The following is a 19,686-nucleotide window of genomic DNA, read 5'->3' on the forward strand; positions in this document are numbered from 1 at the left end:
TCGGTAAAACTATTCAACCGATCAAAAAATGTATCCTTCAGCATCAATCACGTATACGCTGTCTGAAAGAGAATGCACCTTTGGTAGAACATTACCAACAACAATGTCATAAAGAAAAATATATGCTATAGTGGGTTCTAGAAGTAATCAAGCCTTCCAAAAGACAGAATAATGTAGAGAAGATACTATCACTCAGGGAAGGTAAATTGATTTGCATCTCTGACACAGTTAATCGCGGCCTCAATACCACCGCTGAGTGGCATACTTTGGCCTGCATTAAGTGAACACTGCCCCGTAAAAAAAATTGGAGTTAGCACACATTAATTATAAAGTTCATTCAAATTCATTGAATCATGAAATGTCCATAATGATTGGTAGAAAAAGCATGTCCAATGTTTTTCTTGTAGTTGCAAAGCTTGTTCTTTATAGATAGATATGCTCAGTTGTTAAAATCCAGTAGTCACACAAAATATTTAGCCTACGTGTTTCGTCTCATGCGAGACTTCTTCAGGGCGTGGAACTATGTATAAGTTGTCTGTTCGTTTCTGTTAGAAAAAAGTCTGCAACACATGTAAATATAGTGCAACACAAAGGAACGAAAGCTATCGCTGAATGGTTGGAGAACAGCCGTCTGAAGCTAAACTCGGACAAGACAGAAGTCATCATCCTCAGCTCTATCCCTTTGGCCTGGGGTGACTCCTGGTGGCCGACCGCACTGGAAGGAGCACCAACAGCCACCGACCACGCACACAACCTGGGGTTCATCCTCAACTCTTCTCTCTCCATGACAAAACAGGTCAACACCATCGGATCCCCACCGAAAGAAGAAGAACGGTCACCCAGGCCCTTGTCAGCAGTAGGCTGGACTACAGAAACACCCTCTATTCAGGAGCCTCTGCCAAATTCCAGAAACGACTACAATGCATTCAGAACGCCTCTGCATGCCTCATCCCCAACATTCCTCGCCACAGCCATTGAATCCAGTGTTTTACTCAAGGTCAGAACAGTACTTAGAGGCAACAGAACTCCAGTGTTAGAAATGGGATCTCTGGTTGGCTAAGGCTTGCACCAAAGCCAGGCAGAGACCACCACTCTAGTCAGGGCAAGGGAGTTACACTCCAAAGATAACCCCTGCTCACCCCCTTGGTAGCTTGGCACGAGCAGTCAGGCTTATCCTGGTGGCCATGTGTAAAGCCTTTGCGCACGCACACAACAACAACCTCCCAGGTGCACTACAAAAGGAACTCCACACAAGGTTATATCAAAAATAGCCTTTGTATTCTCATAACACATTAGAATAGTAAACACATAATATATATTGTGCCACCTGGCACTTGGTCATATCTACAAGGGATTATATACACCTGACAGGGCCCACTGGACCACTGTCAGAACCATCACAGAGTGTACGTAGTAAAAGTAATGCATCTCATACCCGTACAACCAGTAACCACTTGTAACCACTGGTAATCATTGTACTTCGCATCAGCCTGTAACATAAACTATATTATGCACAGTATCACATTAGGCACAAATCACACTCTGCGCCAACCTCACCAGCAGAAACACATTATGCAATCCTCTCATAAGTCTAAAAATATTAGACCCTAACCTCCTAAGTATAACTCACATTAGGGGCATAAATATCACAGTGGAACATAATCTCACTAGCATAAACCATGATATACAAAACAACCTCATAATCATTAAAAACACATTTAGAGGTATAAAACAGGGTGCATTAATCATACTACATGAATCACATTTCCTAGCACCACATAAATCACATTTAGCACATAGTCTCCTAAGAAAAAGACCATAGTAAAGGCATAAGTTACATTAGGGCCTGGCGCCCTAAAAACCTTCTTGTCCCCCTGACCCATTGGCCATCTCAAAAGGGGCTCAAATGCCCTGTGTGTAGAATGTCAGGGCTGCTGCCTATGCAGCGAAATCCAAAGTGCACCACTGCGCCAACCTAAACGTGGCAGCTGCCCACTACTTGCTGGGCTGCTGGGAATATCAAATGAGGGCCTAAACGGAGCAGCTGGCAATAAGTACTGCGCAGCTGAAGGAATCGTAGACCTGGGCATTCTCTGTGCCCTCTGTCCATAAAGTCAGGTCTAAAGCTGCCACTGCAACGAGCAACCGGGCGCCAAGCGCTGGGGCAGGACAGGAGGGTACCAAACTCCTTTTTTCTTCTCATTATAGCCAAAAATGCCCTCAAACGTTGCAGCTGCCTGCGCTCTTGCAGGGCAGCTGGGAAAGATGGCCAGCTAAAACAAGCACTAAAACTAAACGTGCATCTCAAGTCCCACTGGGGCTCTAAAAACTATATGACTCCTACACTGCGCCAGGCACAGTCAATGTGCCTCGGGGGAACTCGTCTGGGCCGTCATCAGGCCACACAATGCGCTTTGGAGCCCCACTCCAGGACTCCGAAAACGAATGCCCAAGACGTTGCAGTGGCCTGGAACTGCGGCGCCACTGTGAAAATCAGCACAACACTGGAGGCTGGCACCAACATTGTGCCTCAACACCCCCCCAAACATCGCAAGATTCAGTTCCACTCACTGAGCTGATTGGAGACTTCTTCTACCCAGCACGGAGGGGCACGCACAGGCAATGTGCCTCGCGCCCCTTCCGCACCAGCTCCACTCACCGGACTACTCTTGCAGAGGCCAGCAGGGTCGCTGCTTGCTCCGCCCACACTCCGCCCGCACTCCTCCCTTCACCCGGGTCCCCTCGTGGGACCCGGGACTTCTAGACGGAGCCTGGGAGGCTCCGGGCGGATCTCTGGCGGCAAGCAGGACTTCCTTTCCTCAAGCGGAAGTCCCGCCACGTTCCAGGCATCGGGCTGCCTGACTTCCAATTTTCTCTGTGGCGCTGCTTTTCCTCAGGTTCAGAAAAGGGGGTGGTGATGGACAGAGTATCTGAATTAAGCAGAACACTCCTACCCAGTCAACAGATCAGGGCTTGATCCATCACCGTTTTTTAGCTCACTGCACCATCCCAGCTCAGAACCTGGCTACATGCAAATTAGTCTGTCCCTGGACCAGTGCATCATGGGAACAGGGCAGACCAAACTACCAAGCCAATTCTTTTACTGGAAAGGAAACAAGCTTCCGGGGACCGGTTTCTGGCATAACAGCCGTCTTCGGCCCGGCTGGCTTGAATCCTGATGGCGCAGTGAGCAAGGGACTCACATCTGAGCATTCCCTTCCACGCTTATGGTGGACAAAACGATTCAGAAAAGGGGGTGGTGATGGACAGAGTATCTGAATTAAGCAGAACACTCCTACCCAGTCAACAGATCAGGGCTTGATCCATCACCGTTTTTTAGCTCACTGCACCATCCCAGCTCAGAACCTGGCTACATGCAAATTAGTCTGTCCCTGGCCCAGTGCATCATGGGAACAGGGCAGACCAAACTACCAAGCCAATTCTTTTACTGGAAAGGAAACAAGCTTCCGGGGACCGGTTTCTGGCATTACAGCCGTCTTCGGCCCGGCTGGCTTGAATCCTGATGGTGCAGTGAGCAAGGGACTCACATCTGAGCATACCCTTCCACGCTTATGGTGGTTTCCTCAGGTAGCAGCCGCGGCAGTGACTTTCTTCACTCGGTCAAGTGCGGGTGGGCACCAGCTTTAAGATAGAAACATAGGCGGACAATGAGGGGTAGGCTCCCTCCTAATTAAAATTAATAAGCCTGTTGGGCACCTGCATGCATGATAAATCAGCGGGGTGGGCTCCCGCTCAGAAGCCATCATGGGGGAATCCCTCCAATGAGGATTCCCTCTACAGGGCCAGGCAGCACCGCTCTGCAAAGCCCATGCTCCTCTTCCAAGGGGAAAGTAAAATAAAGCGCTCCCAGGGGCTAGGAGCCACAGCTCCTTTAGGAAAAGTCCAGGAGAGGTTGAGGGGCATAGCTGGGCCCAGGGGCCAGCACACAGGGCCCTCCAGCAGGGAGGTATTTCGCATGGTGGTTCATCCTTGGCCCCAGCAGCTGCAATCTCCCCTCCATCAGGAACAGCACACCCAAACAGGAACATTTTCATGGGGTCACAACCCCAATATTTATACTACAAAATCCCATTGTGTCACAGCACAGGGCTTGGGGATACCAATCAGAACTGGTTTAGAGGGGATTTGGAGCACTTTGTTTTTCCCAGATCCTCTCACCTTTGTCAGGTGGAGGCTCAGTGATCAGACACACCACAGGGGGCAGCACCAGCATTGTGGAGGGAAGGCACAGCCCTATTCAGGTCCCAGATGCAACTCCTCCCTCCCATCTAGATGCAGATCTCTCTATTCACCACTGGGCTGACTCGCCCTGGCTCCTTGAGCCACCCACACCTCTCAGCTCCTGTCAATCACAAGCCAGACAGGCAATTCACATCAGGCAGGAAGACTCACAGTACACAGAAATGCCAACTTCTAAAAGTGGCATTTCTCCACCAGGCACCATAAATTGTACACACCATTGCACAGCATGTATGCTCACGAGTTCATACATATTAAACTCGCCCCTGCGCGCCTCTCATACCAGGAATTACCATGGACACACATATCCCCCATGCATTCCTTTGGGAGGGCAGTCCAATCTCACTACACACACTCAGAGCGTGCACGCACTTTACACTGGGCCACAGTGTTGAAGTGCCCAGAGGCATAAAATCACTACCACCATGTCAGAGCTTCAGGCAAAAAGTTCAGGGGTGAACCTGGAAAAAAGAGCCAAGTCCAACATCCAGGTATACGGGGTGGCCAAGATATAAAATCTGAAGAGGCAAAAGAGGTAGACAAAGAGGAATACAGAAAGAAATTGAGGTCAGGGAACGGGAGGAACAAATAGACATGGAGAGACTAGGGGTACAAGTAGTCAACCTCTCTTCAAAAACCCTCATGCATGACAAGGTTTCACTTTTAAGCAAAGGGTTGAGCTTTAATCCAAATGAAACAGGTGACATCTGTAGATTAAAAATAGATCTGTTCAGGTTCATCAGAGTGCTCAAGCTGAAGAAACATTTCTCTTGGAATTCTTCTGCTAATAAAAGTGTCATAAACATTATGTGTGATAATATGCCTAACATACCGAGCATTGAAGATGTACAAGCGACTAAACTATTGCTATCACTCACAGACTAAGAATAGTCTCCCTACACATTGGAGAGACTTTTTGATGAACTTAACATTGAGACTGACTAAAGGGTTGCGAGTGGTTTAAAATCTAGATCAAAATGGACACCCTCCCTTCCAGTCGGCAACCCTATTGATCTATTTTATAAACGTGTACTCGACGACATGGACAGATTTGACCGTAGGCGGACTTAAACAGACATAAGTACCCTGACAACTCACTTCAAGGAGAAACTGTGAGCCTTAGAAGAATTGGAGAAAGAGACTGATATTCAGATCAGAGAAGCTGATATGGGTGGCAATGTGGTTGTCATGAACCGCTGTGACTACAACAATGAAATCATGACACAACTTTATGGCAACACATGTTATGTACAACTCACATATAACCCGATAGCACACTTAGCTAACACCATCAACAAACACCTAGCGGAATGGCATAGAGATGGTCTTTTAGATGACGACAAGTTCATCTACATGAAAGTGTTCAAACCTACCTTTCCATGTCTCTATACTTTGCCCAAGGTATGCAAACACTTAAATTGTTGATCTCTTCCTGGGTCCCATGGTACGGCATTTACCTTCCTACATACAGGACACAAAGCACATTTTGAGCACACTTGCTGATGTACAATGGCAACCAGGCATGATCCTGGCCACCTTGGATGTGGTGTCACTGTACACTAGCATCAATCCAGAACTGGGCTTACAGGAAGTCACATGGCTCCTCAACAACAGACCTGCCACTCTTTGGCAACACACCAACATGTTGATCATGATGATCCTACACAAAAATGTCTTTCTTTTTGACAGGAAGAGGTTCAAACAAACAAGAGGTGTAGCTATGGGGTCAAAATTCTCCCCATCCTTCGCTAATCTCTATATGGGATGTCTTGAATCAGAGTGGATCTGGGGCAATACCCCTTCGCTGCGGGGTGTTTTCCCCCCTGTACGGGGGGAGGGGGGCGCATGCGGCGCTGCTGTGCTTGTGACGAGCTCGGCTCGTCATGAGGCACAGTGCAGCTGCATTCATGACGAGCAGAGCTCGTCACAACTTCACCCGTTTTTCGAACGTTCAGCACAGCGGGGTAATTATCCCCACGTGCGAACGTTCCATCGGCGTGACGAGCTCAGCTGGTCATGAGTGCAGCTGCACTGTGCCTCATATGAGCATAGAAGAGGCTAAAGGTGCAACATGGACGATTGCCTTTTAATTTGGTCAGGCACCCAAGTAGAACTTGAACACTTCACTGTCAATCTAAACTCGAATGATTTTGACATGAGATTCACTATTGAACATAGTTGCACCTCCATTACATTTCTGGACACTGAACTGTACATTATGAATGATGAACTCCACAGTCGTCTGTTTCGCAAGGAAAGATCCTGCAATGCATTGTTACATGCAGACACCTCTCACCCAGTACACCAAATCTCAGCTATACCCTATGGCGAATTCATCAGGGCCAGAAGAAACTGTAGTGAGGACTCGGAGTTTCGGAGCTGTATTGTTGACATGAAACACAGATTTAAGAGGAGAGGCTATTCCACATACAGTGTGAAGAGAGCTGAGAATAGAATTGCTCACATTGTAAGAGAAGACACGCTTATCACCAAACTGTACAAACGCTCCAACAATGACAAAATTCGTATGATTACTTCAATGGTCTTAGCCATACCCTTAGGAGGTGTCTGACCAAAAATTGGAGCACCTTACAATCGGATGAGACACTTAAAAAATACATAGTGGCCGGTCCACAAATTACCTTTACACGGGGTAGAACCTTACACACCAGACTTAGTTCCACAGTCCCCTTTCAAAACATACATTCCTAATAGCTAACCCCACGCACCATGGGTGTATACAAATGCGGTAAATGTGGTGTCTGCAGAAGGGCGAAACATGGGACAAAAACTTTCACCAGTCACAACAAAAGAAAATATGACATTAGATCCAATATTAACTGTACACCTAGATATGTGATCTATATAATTGAATGTGCCTGTCGGAATCAATACATTGGTAGTACAATCAGACCACCCAAGGACAGGATAGGCGAACATATCAGGGCCTTACACCAACAAGATGTTAGATACCCAGTAGCATTACATGCAGCGACTTGCCCCTCACTAGGCCAACACAAAAGTTTAGCTTTTTTTGGTATTGAAGTCATTGAACAGGGAGCACGAGGAGGCAACAGAGAACTCAAACTGAGATGGACAGAGGCGAGCTGGATTATGTGCATGAACACTGTGGACCATGGATTGAACACCAACCATGAAATGCTGTACTTTTTGGGAGATTAACCATCCTGCCTCTCTATTACTGTCTCCGTGACTCTATGTACATGTTTGCTTATTCAGGTAGTCAATAAAATATCTGTCACCTTTGGGCCACGCTGGGCACCAACAAACTGTGTGTCACCACCTTGGGTACACATTCATAACATTCACTGAGCTTTAATCTATTCGTATTATCATTCGATCCTGTGTCAGAATATGTTCAAGTTATATATTTGGTCTGAACTTGCTGCATGTTACCGCCCTAGTCACACAAGTTTGTCACCATACACTATACCTGTCTCTTGTGCCACTCACATCGCACTTTTACTCTTTCTTGTTTCGTCTAACTTTTTTTTGACATGTTCATGTTGTATCTTGCCCCCTTGGGCCTATGTAAGAGCTACCTGGAGGCCCATTTGATCTCAGTGCCACCGGTCCCCACTTTATTGACATACGACCTGACGTTAATTCGGACCACTTACCCACATGTGATCATTACCCCCTTTGCTGAACGACTCGTCATTTCATTATACCTGTTTCTAGTGCTACTCACACCGCATCTTCACTCCTCCTTGCCCCGTTTTACTGTGTCGACATGTTGTACCTACACCATGGCCTAAGTGAGAGTCACCTTGGCACAACAACGCGCAGTGTTTTTAACCCCCTCCCCCTCCTCTATATGACGAACACGCCATCCCCTCTTTGACCACCACTTTGGTTCCATTTACATCCTTTTTCTACCAATGGACACTCGCAGTCGTAGACATCTCAAATGACATCACTGATGACATCACTGATAACATCATCCACGTGACGATACAGCTCATCATACCCTAGTATAACCTTTCATCACTCACTGTAAAATACAGAGTACCATATTTGAATCCATTTACACACCGATACAAGTTTCTAAAAACCCACTCAGTGATTCCTAGATCTATACTCAAATCTAATCACTTAGCTACAGATTCACTCATACATGCAGTCAATGATCAATAGAACACTATCAAATATACTTATACACCTATATCGACATTAAACACCAGCACACATCTTATTCACTTATAAAGTCATCCTATTCACTTATGCAAACATTGGATCATACTAACAATTACTTAGCTACACTTATACAAACACCACTTTATCTATTCATATAGATAGTAAATTATACTTAGTGTGTTACAAAATTCCTATTACAAGTATACAGTTATCCATACAGTCACGCTAACAATCACTGAGTCCTATGTATACTTAATTATAAACAACAACTGACACATACATTGCCTTTTATTTTTCTACTTTGTCGGACATGTACCATTAAGAGAGATATTTGTTCATCACCACACCCATAATTCACTCACCCAAACAACTGTTATAACATGTAGTCTTAACGTCATATACCTACTAAATCAACTATTCACACATCTTTGGGCAGTCACACACCTCCCACCGAACCACATACACATTCACTCTCCTATACAAATACTCAGTTAACTAATCAATAACTAATATAGACTTCCAAATAGCTAGTAACCAACTGGAGAAGTAGTTTTCATAACAACTGACAAAGTGATACAGATGTTCACACAGTTTAGTCATTATCCAATATATTTAGAGACACTTTAAATTAGTCAAATAAACAGTCAATCACACTGCTACTAAATCCTCCATCCAGATATTTATATGTATATATCCACTCATTCTTCAATGCAAATTGCTATATATATAATACATATTTAAATAACGAAGCAAACCACATTCAATGGATGATGTCATCAGTGATGTCATTTGAGATGTCATCAGTGATGTCACTGACCATGTCATGAATGATGTAATATGTGACATCATCAGCAGTGGATTGCGGGCGCGCGAGATATAGTTAATACAACTAACTATATCGGAGGAATTTCAATAGTTTTGTACGAGTGAAATGTCCAGCTAACTATAACACCCATAAAACTTACAGTTTTTTCAGTGAATTTCTAAGGTTTTTTAAATTCTAATTCCTAACTATATCAGGCCTGAAACCTATGATTTTTTCAGTGAATATATATATATATATATATCCAAAAAACAAACCCCCGTTTGGGGAGCCCCAGACCCTTCAGGGCGGCCTCTTGGGCGGGCACGGAGAAGCCCGCAAATTCCGGTTCACGAAGCACAAAGAAGAGGCCCACTTTCAAGTAGAAGCACCTTTATTCATGGTGTTGCCGCACAACAAGCCTCCTTTCAGTCCTACATGTTTCGGCGTCTCCAGCCTTGATCACGGACAGGAAGCATTCACGCAGTGCATCCGTGCAGGCAATTTATGTGTATTCACGTTCACGTGACTGTTGATGCCTCAGTCTCCCATAATGCAGCAGGAATGTTGGTAAGAAAGTCTTTTGAAAAAACACACTGTTCTTATTCATACGAGTGTTCCACTATTTCTAATCATGATGCTGCACAATTATCAAATACCTCCAAGTGGAAGACACAGTCACGGAGGTATTTATCAACAGAATTTCGAATATTCCGTCACCTGAAGAAACAGCTTCCAGTTTGAAACGATCGATGGGGAGGTAGACCCCACCAATTCCCTTCCGCTGCTGCAGCTGATTTCGCTGTTTAGCATCTCCTAAGTAGGTGTGGCTGCAGCAGGTGGATCAGGCTCCCTCATTGAAGTCCAAAAAACAAACCCCCGTTTGGGGAGCCCCAGACCCTTCAGGGCGGCCTCTTGGGCGGGCACGGAGAAGCCCGCAAATTCCGGTTCACGAAGCACAAAGAAGAGGCCCACTTTCAAGTAGAAGCACCTTTATTCATGGTGTTGCCGCACAACAAGCCTCCTTTCAGTCCTACATGTTTCGGCGTCTCCAGCCTTGATCACGGACAGGAAGCATTCACGCAGTGCATCCGTGCAGGCAATTTATGTGTATTCACGTTCACGTGACTGTTGATGCCTCAGTCTCCCATAATGCAGCAGGAATGTTGGTAAGAAAGTCTTTTGAAAAAACACACTGTTCTTATTCATACGAGTGTTCCACTATTTCTAATCATGATGCTGCACAATTATCAAATACCTCCAAGTGGAAGACACAGTCACGGAGGTATTTATCAACAGAATTTCGAATATTCCGTCACCTGAAGAAACAGCTTCCAGTTTGAAACGATCGATGGGGAGGTAGACCCCACCAATTCCCTTCCGCTGCTGCAGCTGATTTCGCTGTTTAGCATCTCCTAAGTAGGTGTGGCTGCAGCAGGTGGATCAGGCTCCCTCATTGAAGTCCAAAAAACAAACCCCCGTTTGGGGAGCCCCAGACCCTTCAGGGCGGCCTCTTGGGCGGGCACGGAGAAGCCCGCAAATTCCGGTTCACGAAGCACAAAGAAGAGGCCCACTTTCAAGTAGAAGCACCTTTATTCATGGTGTTGCCGCACAACAAGCCTCCTTTCAGTCCTACATGTTTCGGCGCCTCCAGCCTTGATCACGGACAGGAAGCATTCACGCAGTGCATCCGTGCAGGCAATTTATGTGTATTCACGTTCACGTGACTGTTGATGCCTCAGTCTCCCATAATGCAGCAGGAATGTTGGTAAGAAAGTCTTTTGAAAAAACACACTGTTCTTATTCATACGAGTGTTCCACTATTTCTAATCATGATGCTGCACAATTATCAAATACCTCCAAGTGGAAGACACAGTCACGGAGGTATTTATCAACAGAATTTCGAATATTCCGTCACCTGAAGAAACAGCTTCCAGTTTGAAACGATCGATGGGGAGGTAGACCCCACCAATTCCCTTCCGCTGCTGCAGCTGATTTCGCTGTTTAGCATCTCCTAAGTAGGTGTGGCTGCAGCAGGTGGATCAGGCTCCCTCATTGAAGTCCCAAAAAAAAAATATATATATATATATATATATATATTACCTACTGGCGATCGCCAGTAGGTAGTTATAGTTAGGACCTAGTTTCCATAGGAAATCCACAACATTCTATTTGGAATAACTTTGGCACCTGTGGATGAATCTTCGTGAATTTCTTCAAGAAAATGGCCTGCTTTGCTCCGCTCCTTCCCTGGAAGTTTGGGGGTTATTCGTCTAGTGGGGGCCGAGAAAAAAGGGCGTCCCAAAACGTGTTTTCCCCATGCAATTTTCCATTGGGAGCTTTAGCCAGGGCTACAGCCCGAACGGCTGAACGGAATTACACCAAATTTGGCAAAAATGTAGAGTTTGGTTCGCAGATTATGCTTTTTGTTAAATGGTGTAAATCTGTTCAGTAGTTCCTGAGAAAATCAAAAGTAAAATCATAGTGATATCTAGAGACGAAGTACTGTTCTCTGTACTGTACTCTGTACCTTCCTGAGCAGGAGAACCGAGGTACAATAAAGTAGTGAAACAAACGTGCAAAACATGCAAAGGGGGCAGGATAGAAACACCCTGATCCCCTAGGCCTGCTCAGGGGGTCCCACAAGGACCCCCAAGGCCAAAAGATGTATTTTTAAAATCACGGGGTACGAAGTACCGTACTCTGTACTGTACTCTGTACTGTACTCTGTACCTTCCCGAGCGCATACTGGAGGTTCCTGGTGGGCTAGTTGACCCCCAGGCACCTCCAGTATGCAAGGGGAATTAGTTCCCCCTCTTCATTAGCACCAGGGGGCTGCGTTACAGAGAGGTGTAAAAAGGGGCGTGGCCTCATTACACCTCTCTGCAATGCAGCCCCTGGCGCATACTAAAGGTTCCTGGTGGGCTACTTTGCCCCAAGGGACCTTCAGTATTCAAGGGGAATTTGTTCCCACTCTGAAAACGCGCCTGGGGGATGCGTTGCAGAGAGGTGTTAAAAAGGGCAATGACCTCATTACACCTCTCTGCAAGGCAGCCCCCTGGCGCATACTGGAGGTTCCTGGTGGGCTAGTTGGCCCCCAGGGACCTCCAGTATGCAAGGGGAATTTGTTCCTCCTCTGCAAACGCACCAGGAGGCTTCGTTGCAGATAGGTGTATTGAGGTCATGCCCCTTTTTACACCTCTCTGCAATGCAGCCCCTGGCCCATACTGGAGGTTCCTGGTGGGCTAGTTGTCCCCCAGGGACCCCCAGTATGCAAGGGGACTTAATCCCCTAACTTAGAACGCACTACAGTGGTGAAGGTAGGGGGCGGGCTTGAGGTGATGTGAGTGTAAACATGCCCTGTGGTGCTTTTTAAGTTGGGGAATTAATTCCTCTTCAATCCAGAGGTCCCCTAGGGGGCAATTAGTCCAACAGGTATCTCCAGTAAGCACCACGGAGCTGTGTTGCAAAGTGTTGTAAAAAGGGGGCGTGCTCTGAGCACCTCTCTGCAACACAGCTGCCTGGCGCATACTGGAGGTCTCTAGTGGGCTAGTTGGCTCACAGGGGACCTCAGGATTGAAGAGGAATTAATTCCCCAATCTAAAACATGCCACAGGGCGTGTTTGCACACTTGTTACCTCAGGCCCCGCCCCCTTCCTTCACTATTGAGCAAAATATTCCTGTAAAATCAGCCAAACTACAAATTCCGATTTACTCACCTGTTATCACAAGAAACGTCAGTGCTGCATCTTTGAGCGCACTACTGATCCTGAAAAGTAATTCTAACCATACTTACAGTAACTTGAATTTCCCTCCATAGGCTAACATTGACTGGTTTCACTAGGACATTTTTTCTAGGTGTGGAGTTTTGGAACTTTAAAAAATTCCTCTAAAATCAGCCGAACTTCGAATTCTGATTTACTCACCTGTTATCAGGAGAGACCTCAGTGCTGCATCTTTCAGCCCACTACTGATCCTGAAAAGTAATACTAATCGTTGTTACAGTAACTTGAATTTCCTTCACTAGGCTAACATAGACTGGTTTCACTTGGAAATTATGCAGTCCGCAAGAAGTGAGTAAGTACAATTCCTTAAGTAGGCTTAGTCCCCCTATGTGTATGAAAGCTTCAATTATATCCTCTAGTATGCAGGAATATCCGGTTTGCATGCATATTTTCACCCTTAGAAGAGCGTGCTTTACAGAAAGAAAGATTCCCCTCCAAAGCCTTGTCACTCCTTTAACTGACTTGTAGTCTTGGATGACAGCGGTGCTCCTCCCCACGGCCAAGAACAGCCATGCAATTGATAGTTCAAACAAATTGCCCTTGAGCTCTGGAAGGGCACACAACGCTCTTTCTCACCTTCCGGTATGATTACCTTGCAGATGCACACATTCAGGGCTTCCTCTTACAATTTGCCTTGTCCGACTCGTGTCAAGGCAGGTACGCCCCTTAATCATGGACTGCTGTACAGGGGGAATGAAAGCACACTTCTTAATGAATCTGCCCCCAAACGTCTTAGGTTCAATTTCCTGTTGCCTCCCCTCTCGTGTATTGGAACTGTTGCAATTCCAGAAAATGGCAAGTCTTGCCACGTTTTCTCTTCATGTGTCATCATTTGCTTGGCCACTGCATAAGTAGTATCCTTGTTTTGAGTTGCCCTGATGTGTTCTAACATCTGTTTTTTTAAAGAGAATAATGTGCTGCCAAAGTATCGTTTTCCACAAAGACACTCAATTAAATATACTACATATGTAGATTCGCAAGTGATCGTTTCATTGACATTGAATACTTTCCATCGTGGATCAGTGATGGTTTATTGCAAATGACGGTCTCCTGATGAAGGCAGTAGCCGAAACACGCGTAGTGTTCCAACTCACCGCTTTGCCTACTTCAATAGCCCCTCAATCCATCTAGTCATTTGATATTGATTTGTGCCCCCTTTTTTGCATGCTTTTTTCTTTGTAAATATGGTTGATACAATTATATAAAATGTTATAAATATCTTGAATCAACTATAAATGGACATATATTTGATATAGATAAAAAGAGAAAAATATAAATAAAATTGACTATATTTTTATAAAAAAACTATTTTTGAAATTTATTATTGCTTTTTCACGTTGTTATGTGCACTATATTGATATAGAGTCTTACCCCATAGGAAATGGCATATAATATAAAAAGTGTTTGCTACAGTTCCTTCTTTCAAACAAATCACACAGCTCTTCCACCATTCCATTCCACTGCTTGTTGCAGTTGGGCAGCATGATAGAAGCTGATAATATCAAAACTGCCACAACCAACTCCCCTGGTATGACTATTGTAATGTTGAGTTCAGTGCTAATTCTTAGAGCAAAAAGGCTCTCTCACATCTAAAAATACATGTGAGGATGCATTTTGTTCTAAGAAATAGGGTTAAATGCCACAGAATACGAACAGCAAGCACAAGAAGCCACGAGCACTCGTCAAATGTGATTTTTGGGTAAGATTCTCCCAACCTAATATTGTCATTTAGCACTATTTTCTTACTTCACACTGCACCGTTGCATCCAAAATAGACTCACACGTTAATGTTCTGGTAAGAAACAGCACTGAATGCAGCAGAACATGAATACCTAGTGTGAGGGGTGGCTCACCTCTGTAAATGTGTTCTAGCTGTAGGATATTTCCTCCGAATTGCTCCTAATTATGCAAAGCGAAGAAATCACATAATTATTGGTAATTTAGCGCCAAGGAGTAATGCAGGATTGCCAAAATTACTCCGATTACTCTGTGTAATAGAAACCCCACCCAAGACTAAAACAAATATCAGACATATTGGCTTTGCTAATGCTTGTTACTGTTGTTTGGGGTGGCATGAGGTTTGCTTCCCATCTATATGTTTCTTGTAATTCAGTAAGGTTAGAACAGACAGTTCTGTAAGCATTGCACAGTAGTCCAACTCTGCCTGAAGCCAAAATTGATATTTTTAAATAATGTTTCCAACAACCTTTTTCATTATGTCCAGAAATATTTCCAACTCAGAAATGAGACATTACGTTGTATGGGCGAATAGCTTCACTAAAGAACATGTTAATACATGTCAAGCCTAACATTTCATCTTTACCATTTTAAACAACCTATAACAAGGTACCGGTTCACAACTTCTCTTCCCGAAAGCAGAGTGCTTTCTTTCAGACCTTAATTTTAAATATTATCTTAACAAAGTAAATTCACCTTAAAGGTCTGAGTAAGTAAGAGGCTGACTGCTTAGAGCAGTAATGTGCCTTGACTTGCAAGAAGCACCCCTTGTGTATACACCTGAGTGTCACAAGGGAAAAAGATGCATGATGGACGCTTGGCGTCCTCACCTGACCAGCGTATGGGTTTAAGAATACATTGTGTTTATGACAGATGCAGTTTTGGTGTTTATCCTGAAATTAGAATAGTTATCATCTGCAGCGAGCAGCACAGTCAGCTTCCTGAACAGTAGACGACAACCCGAGGTAAATGCGGCAGCAATGCTTTTGCAGCATGAGCGTATGATAGTCAAAGCTCACTACTGGGTGAAGCTGACCCCCAACATAAATGTACATAGCGTCCTATCCGTCAAACCTGCAGTTTCAGAGCCCCATTTGGATGTGGGGGAGCAGCTAAGGTTTTGTTGATGGTGAAATCTCCATGTGCTCCTTAGTGAAAACCCCTCTACCAAAAGCATATTTTTCACAGACCATCATGATCAGAGGTGCAAAAGCCCAGCACTACTTAGAGCCAGGAGGCAACCACTTGCATTCAATGCTTGTGAACCAAGGATGAGGAAAGTGACATCCATGGAAATAATTCCCTAAAGGTCATGGACATTTCTCATTTGTTCTTAAGAAACATTTGGGAGGTTTGTTTTCATAAAGTGAATGTAAAGTGGGCCCAAAAACAGGGCAGGCCATATAGCAATTTATCTTATATCACAGATTTCACTGCCGGGACAGTTGGGCTTTTCTCAATAGGGCGCATGTTCCTTTGCGGGTATTTATTTGTTGAGGAGATGGAGGTGAGCATTTACCAGGAAAAGGTGTGCTACAAGGGTGCCTCCTCCATCTAGGCTACCTCTTATTGTATCATGTAGCAATGTCTCCTGGTCACAGCTGGGGCCCTGCTAAAGAATTGGGGGTAGATTTACAAGCCCATTGAGACACTTTTACTCCACCGTTGCGTTATTTTTGTGATGCAACAGTGATGTAAAAAATGTGGCCAATTTACAAAGTGACGCATCTAGGGAGATTATCAGGTTGTAAAGCCCAGTGTCACATTATACCTGCATCAGGTATAATGTGTGCAGGGTGGGCATTCCCACGCATTATAGCCTTGAGAATGTGACACAGTGAAATCTACAAGATTTTACTGCGCCACATCTAGGACGCTACTGCGTCAAGACCTTACGCCTGCTTGAAGCAGATGTAAGGGGTGACGCAGTGTAGTGAGAATAGGCCTCAAGATGCATTGCTGAAGTTGCGCCATGCTTGCAACACGACTCCAGCAATGCATGACATTTGCACCAAAAGATGTGCCAGAATCCTTGCGCCATTGAAGAAAGTTTTGTAAATAAGGCGCATCCATGGTGGCGCAAGGGTTTCGCAGGCTGGCGCAAGGAAGTTGCTGAAGTTGCGTCATGCTTGCAACATGACTCCAGCAATGCTTGACATTTGCACCAAAAGATGCATCAGAATCCTTGCGCCATGGTGCAACGTTTTGTAAATAAGGCGCATCCATGGTGGCGCAAGGGTTTCGCAGGCTGGCGCAAGGAAACGGACGCATCTCTACAGATGCAACAGTTTCTTGTAAATCTGCTCCTTGATATTTAGCAGAAGAGGTATATTCAGCATCACATTGTAGAGTAGCAGTGTTTAGAAACATCGCTGTGACGAGCCCTGGCTCAAAGATTTGGCTGTGCAGTAACAGAAACTCTAAGGAGCAGTACTGCATATATCCCTGGATCAACAAAGTGCATCTGGTTTCAGGGAGGATTAACTGGGACAGTAATGGAATCCAAACTGGTTCCCACTCTGTGCTAGCACTTGTGAAAAGCTGAGAGATTACACATAAGCTAAAATAACAGACATAGGCTTCTCCATTTAAAGGTCTCTCACAGGAGAGAACCTTTACATACTGTCCCCTGGGAGGGTTCAGGTCCCCACACCACTTTCAGATGTTTATAAAAGTGAGTAACAGAAACCATCACCCTCACTAGTCAGAATCAGGTCATCTGCTCTCGATGTGATTCACATTTAGGACTTTCTCTACAGTAAATCTCAGACTTCAGCCATTTGGTCACCATAGAAGTTAACATATTTGTGACCTCAGGCCATCTGCTTCCAGCCTCAAGAAGGCAATGATGTACCCTCCCTAAAAATGCCATCACTAAATGCTGCAGACCCAGGAAAATGCTGCCCGATTTGTAATCTGTTCTACCTGACTAAATTCCTGGAGTCTACTCCAAGGCAATCGCTCCAGTCCCTGCTACAAGTGCACACCCCCTTCTAATTGTGCCAATCATGCTGGTAGATGAAGAGAAACTGGTTTCCTATCATTTACTGACCAACTTCATCAGATCACATTTAAGGAAGATAGCACTGCCCTAATCTTTCCAGTTTGGTCAGCCACTGTTAATTCCATGCAGTACAAGATACATTTGAAGTGCCTGCCACTGTGGGATGTGGTGGTAAAGTGTTAGAATGGAAATTGTCCTTTTTTGTGACAGCTCACATTAGGGTACCTTGGTGTGTTTACCTTGGGCATCCTCCACTGTTTTCAAGGAATTTATACTGTGATTTGCACTAATACCCATGGTGTTTATTGATAAGCTAAGCCACTAGCCTCCCTATTTGCTGACTTTATTCTCTGTTTTTTAGATATTGGACAGACTTATTTTTTTCATTAGACACAGAGTTCATTAAGGGTCAGACCATTTTACATGATTCAATGTCTTGTTGATCCTAGTTGTCTCTTCTTGATTTATTGACTGTTTTCCCTTTGCTTGTTTTTGTCCTTCCGCGGAGAGTTTCAGTCTCATAGTGTGCGGATCGTTTGACTTGTACCTTTCTGCTGCTGACGTTGCTGCATTCAGTAAATTACTTTTTTTTTCTTTTCCTATAAAGACTCCATGGGATTTCATGTGCTTTCTAGCTCTTTTTTCTTTGTGCTTCTTCCCCATTCAGTTTGCCCTCCTTCCCTTGCTGTTTGAATTGCTTTCTTCCTCACGTCCCCTGAACATGTCTGCTAGGCCCTTTTCTGCTTTTTTTAATATGCTACCCCCACTTCTGCTTCTCCACTCCTCCCCCAATTGTCAACCGTTCCCACTAAGGGGCATATTCACAGGGAGCTATCGCTTAAGTAACAGCACTTTATCGCAGCCAAAGTCGTGATACATTTACCTCCCCGTTCACAAGCTGGTGCAAACAGTGCACAGCACCAGTTTACCTGCGATAGCAGCCTAAAAAAACATGGGATTTCATGTGCTTTCTAGTTCTTTTTCCTTTGTGCTTCTTCCCCATTCAGTTTGCCCTCATTCCCTTGCTGCCTGGATTGCTTTCTTCCCCACCTCTCCGGAACATGTCTAATATGCCCTTTTCTGATTTTTTTTTTAATATGCTACCCCCACTTCTGCTTCTCCACTCCTCCCCCAATTATCAACTACTCCCACCAAATCTATTATTATTATTATTAAACTTAGTTCAGCCAACAGTGCCATTCCAGACTTGTATCTTAACCACTTCGATGCGGGCACATTTCACCCGTGAGGGCCAATTCTACATGTGCGCAAATCAGATGGCCCATGGCTGTCCGAAGCACATGCCCACCAAGACGTCAGACGGCCGGTAGCAGTCCGATGCATGGAAGAGGTTAAAAATGAATTTTATTCTCATCAAAATGGACACCCATGAGGGCTCATTTAGTCTAATGTGTTGTGTTAACCAAGAAATTGGTTTGTGTCATTTTAAAATCACTTTCAAAACATCTACTGCAGATGCACAATATTTGTGGCCATATTTGAATGGGTTTGTGCAAATACTGCAAAAAAACTCAAAGATGGCTGTTCTATCCTATTTTAAGGATCTTGTAAAGCGTGTGGCTACCTAAGGCCTCCCAGCACTAGAACAGTCATCACAGTTTACTAGATCACCACAGACGAGCAATAAGTTACTTAAAGAGACAAGTTTTCAGGGTTTTATGAAAAGAGAGTTTGTGGGTCAGCTGATGTAGTTCTAATGGAAGGGTGATCCAAAATGTGGGGGCCAATTAGGCCATTGATCGGCCTCCCTAACAGGACCACTGAATCTTAGGGACCTTTAGTCGATGTGGAGAGGAGGAACTAAGGAGCCTCCCAGGACTATATGGGGAGGCTAACAGTCTTAGCTGTTGGGGTCCTCTCTTAGGAACTGAGCTGAGCAAAATTAATAAAGCCTTGAATTGCACTAGTTGCTTTAACGT

At 44.7% G+C, this 19,686-nt stretch overlaps 1 protein-coding gene across 1 annotated transcript in view; it reads right to left on the minus strand.

Annotated features, from left to right (window-relative positions):
* Positions 1-18,043, minus strand: part of LOC147703600 (follistatin-related protein 1-like) — a 128,860-nt gene extending 110,817 nt beyond the window's left edge. Inside the window, exon 1 of the mRNA XM_086929522.1 lies at positions 17,986-18,043. Coding sequence (XP_086785648.1) covers positions 17,986-18,043 — 58 coding nt within the window. The remainder of the gene's footprint in view (positions 1-17,985) is intronic.
* Positions 18,044-19,686: the final 1,643 nt, after the last annotated feature.

This window comes from Lissotriton vulgaris, chromosome 7 (assembly GCF_964263255.1).
Source record: "Lissotriton vulgaris chromosome 7, aLisVul1.2, whole genome shotgun sequence".
In the NCBI taxonomy this organism is placed as follows: domain Eukaryota; kingdom Metazoa; phylum Chordata; class Amphibia; order Caudata; family Salamandridae; genus Lissotriton; species Lissotriton vulgaris.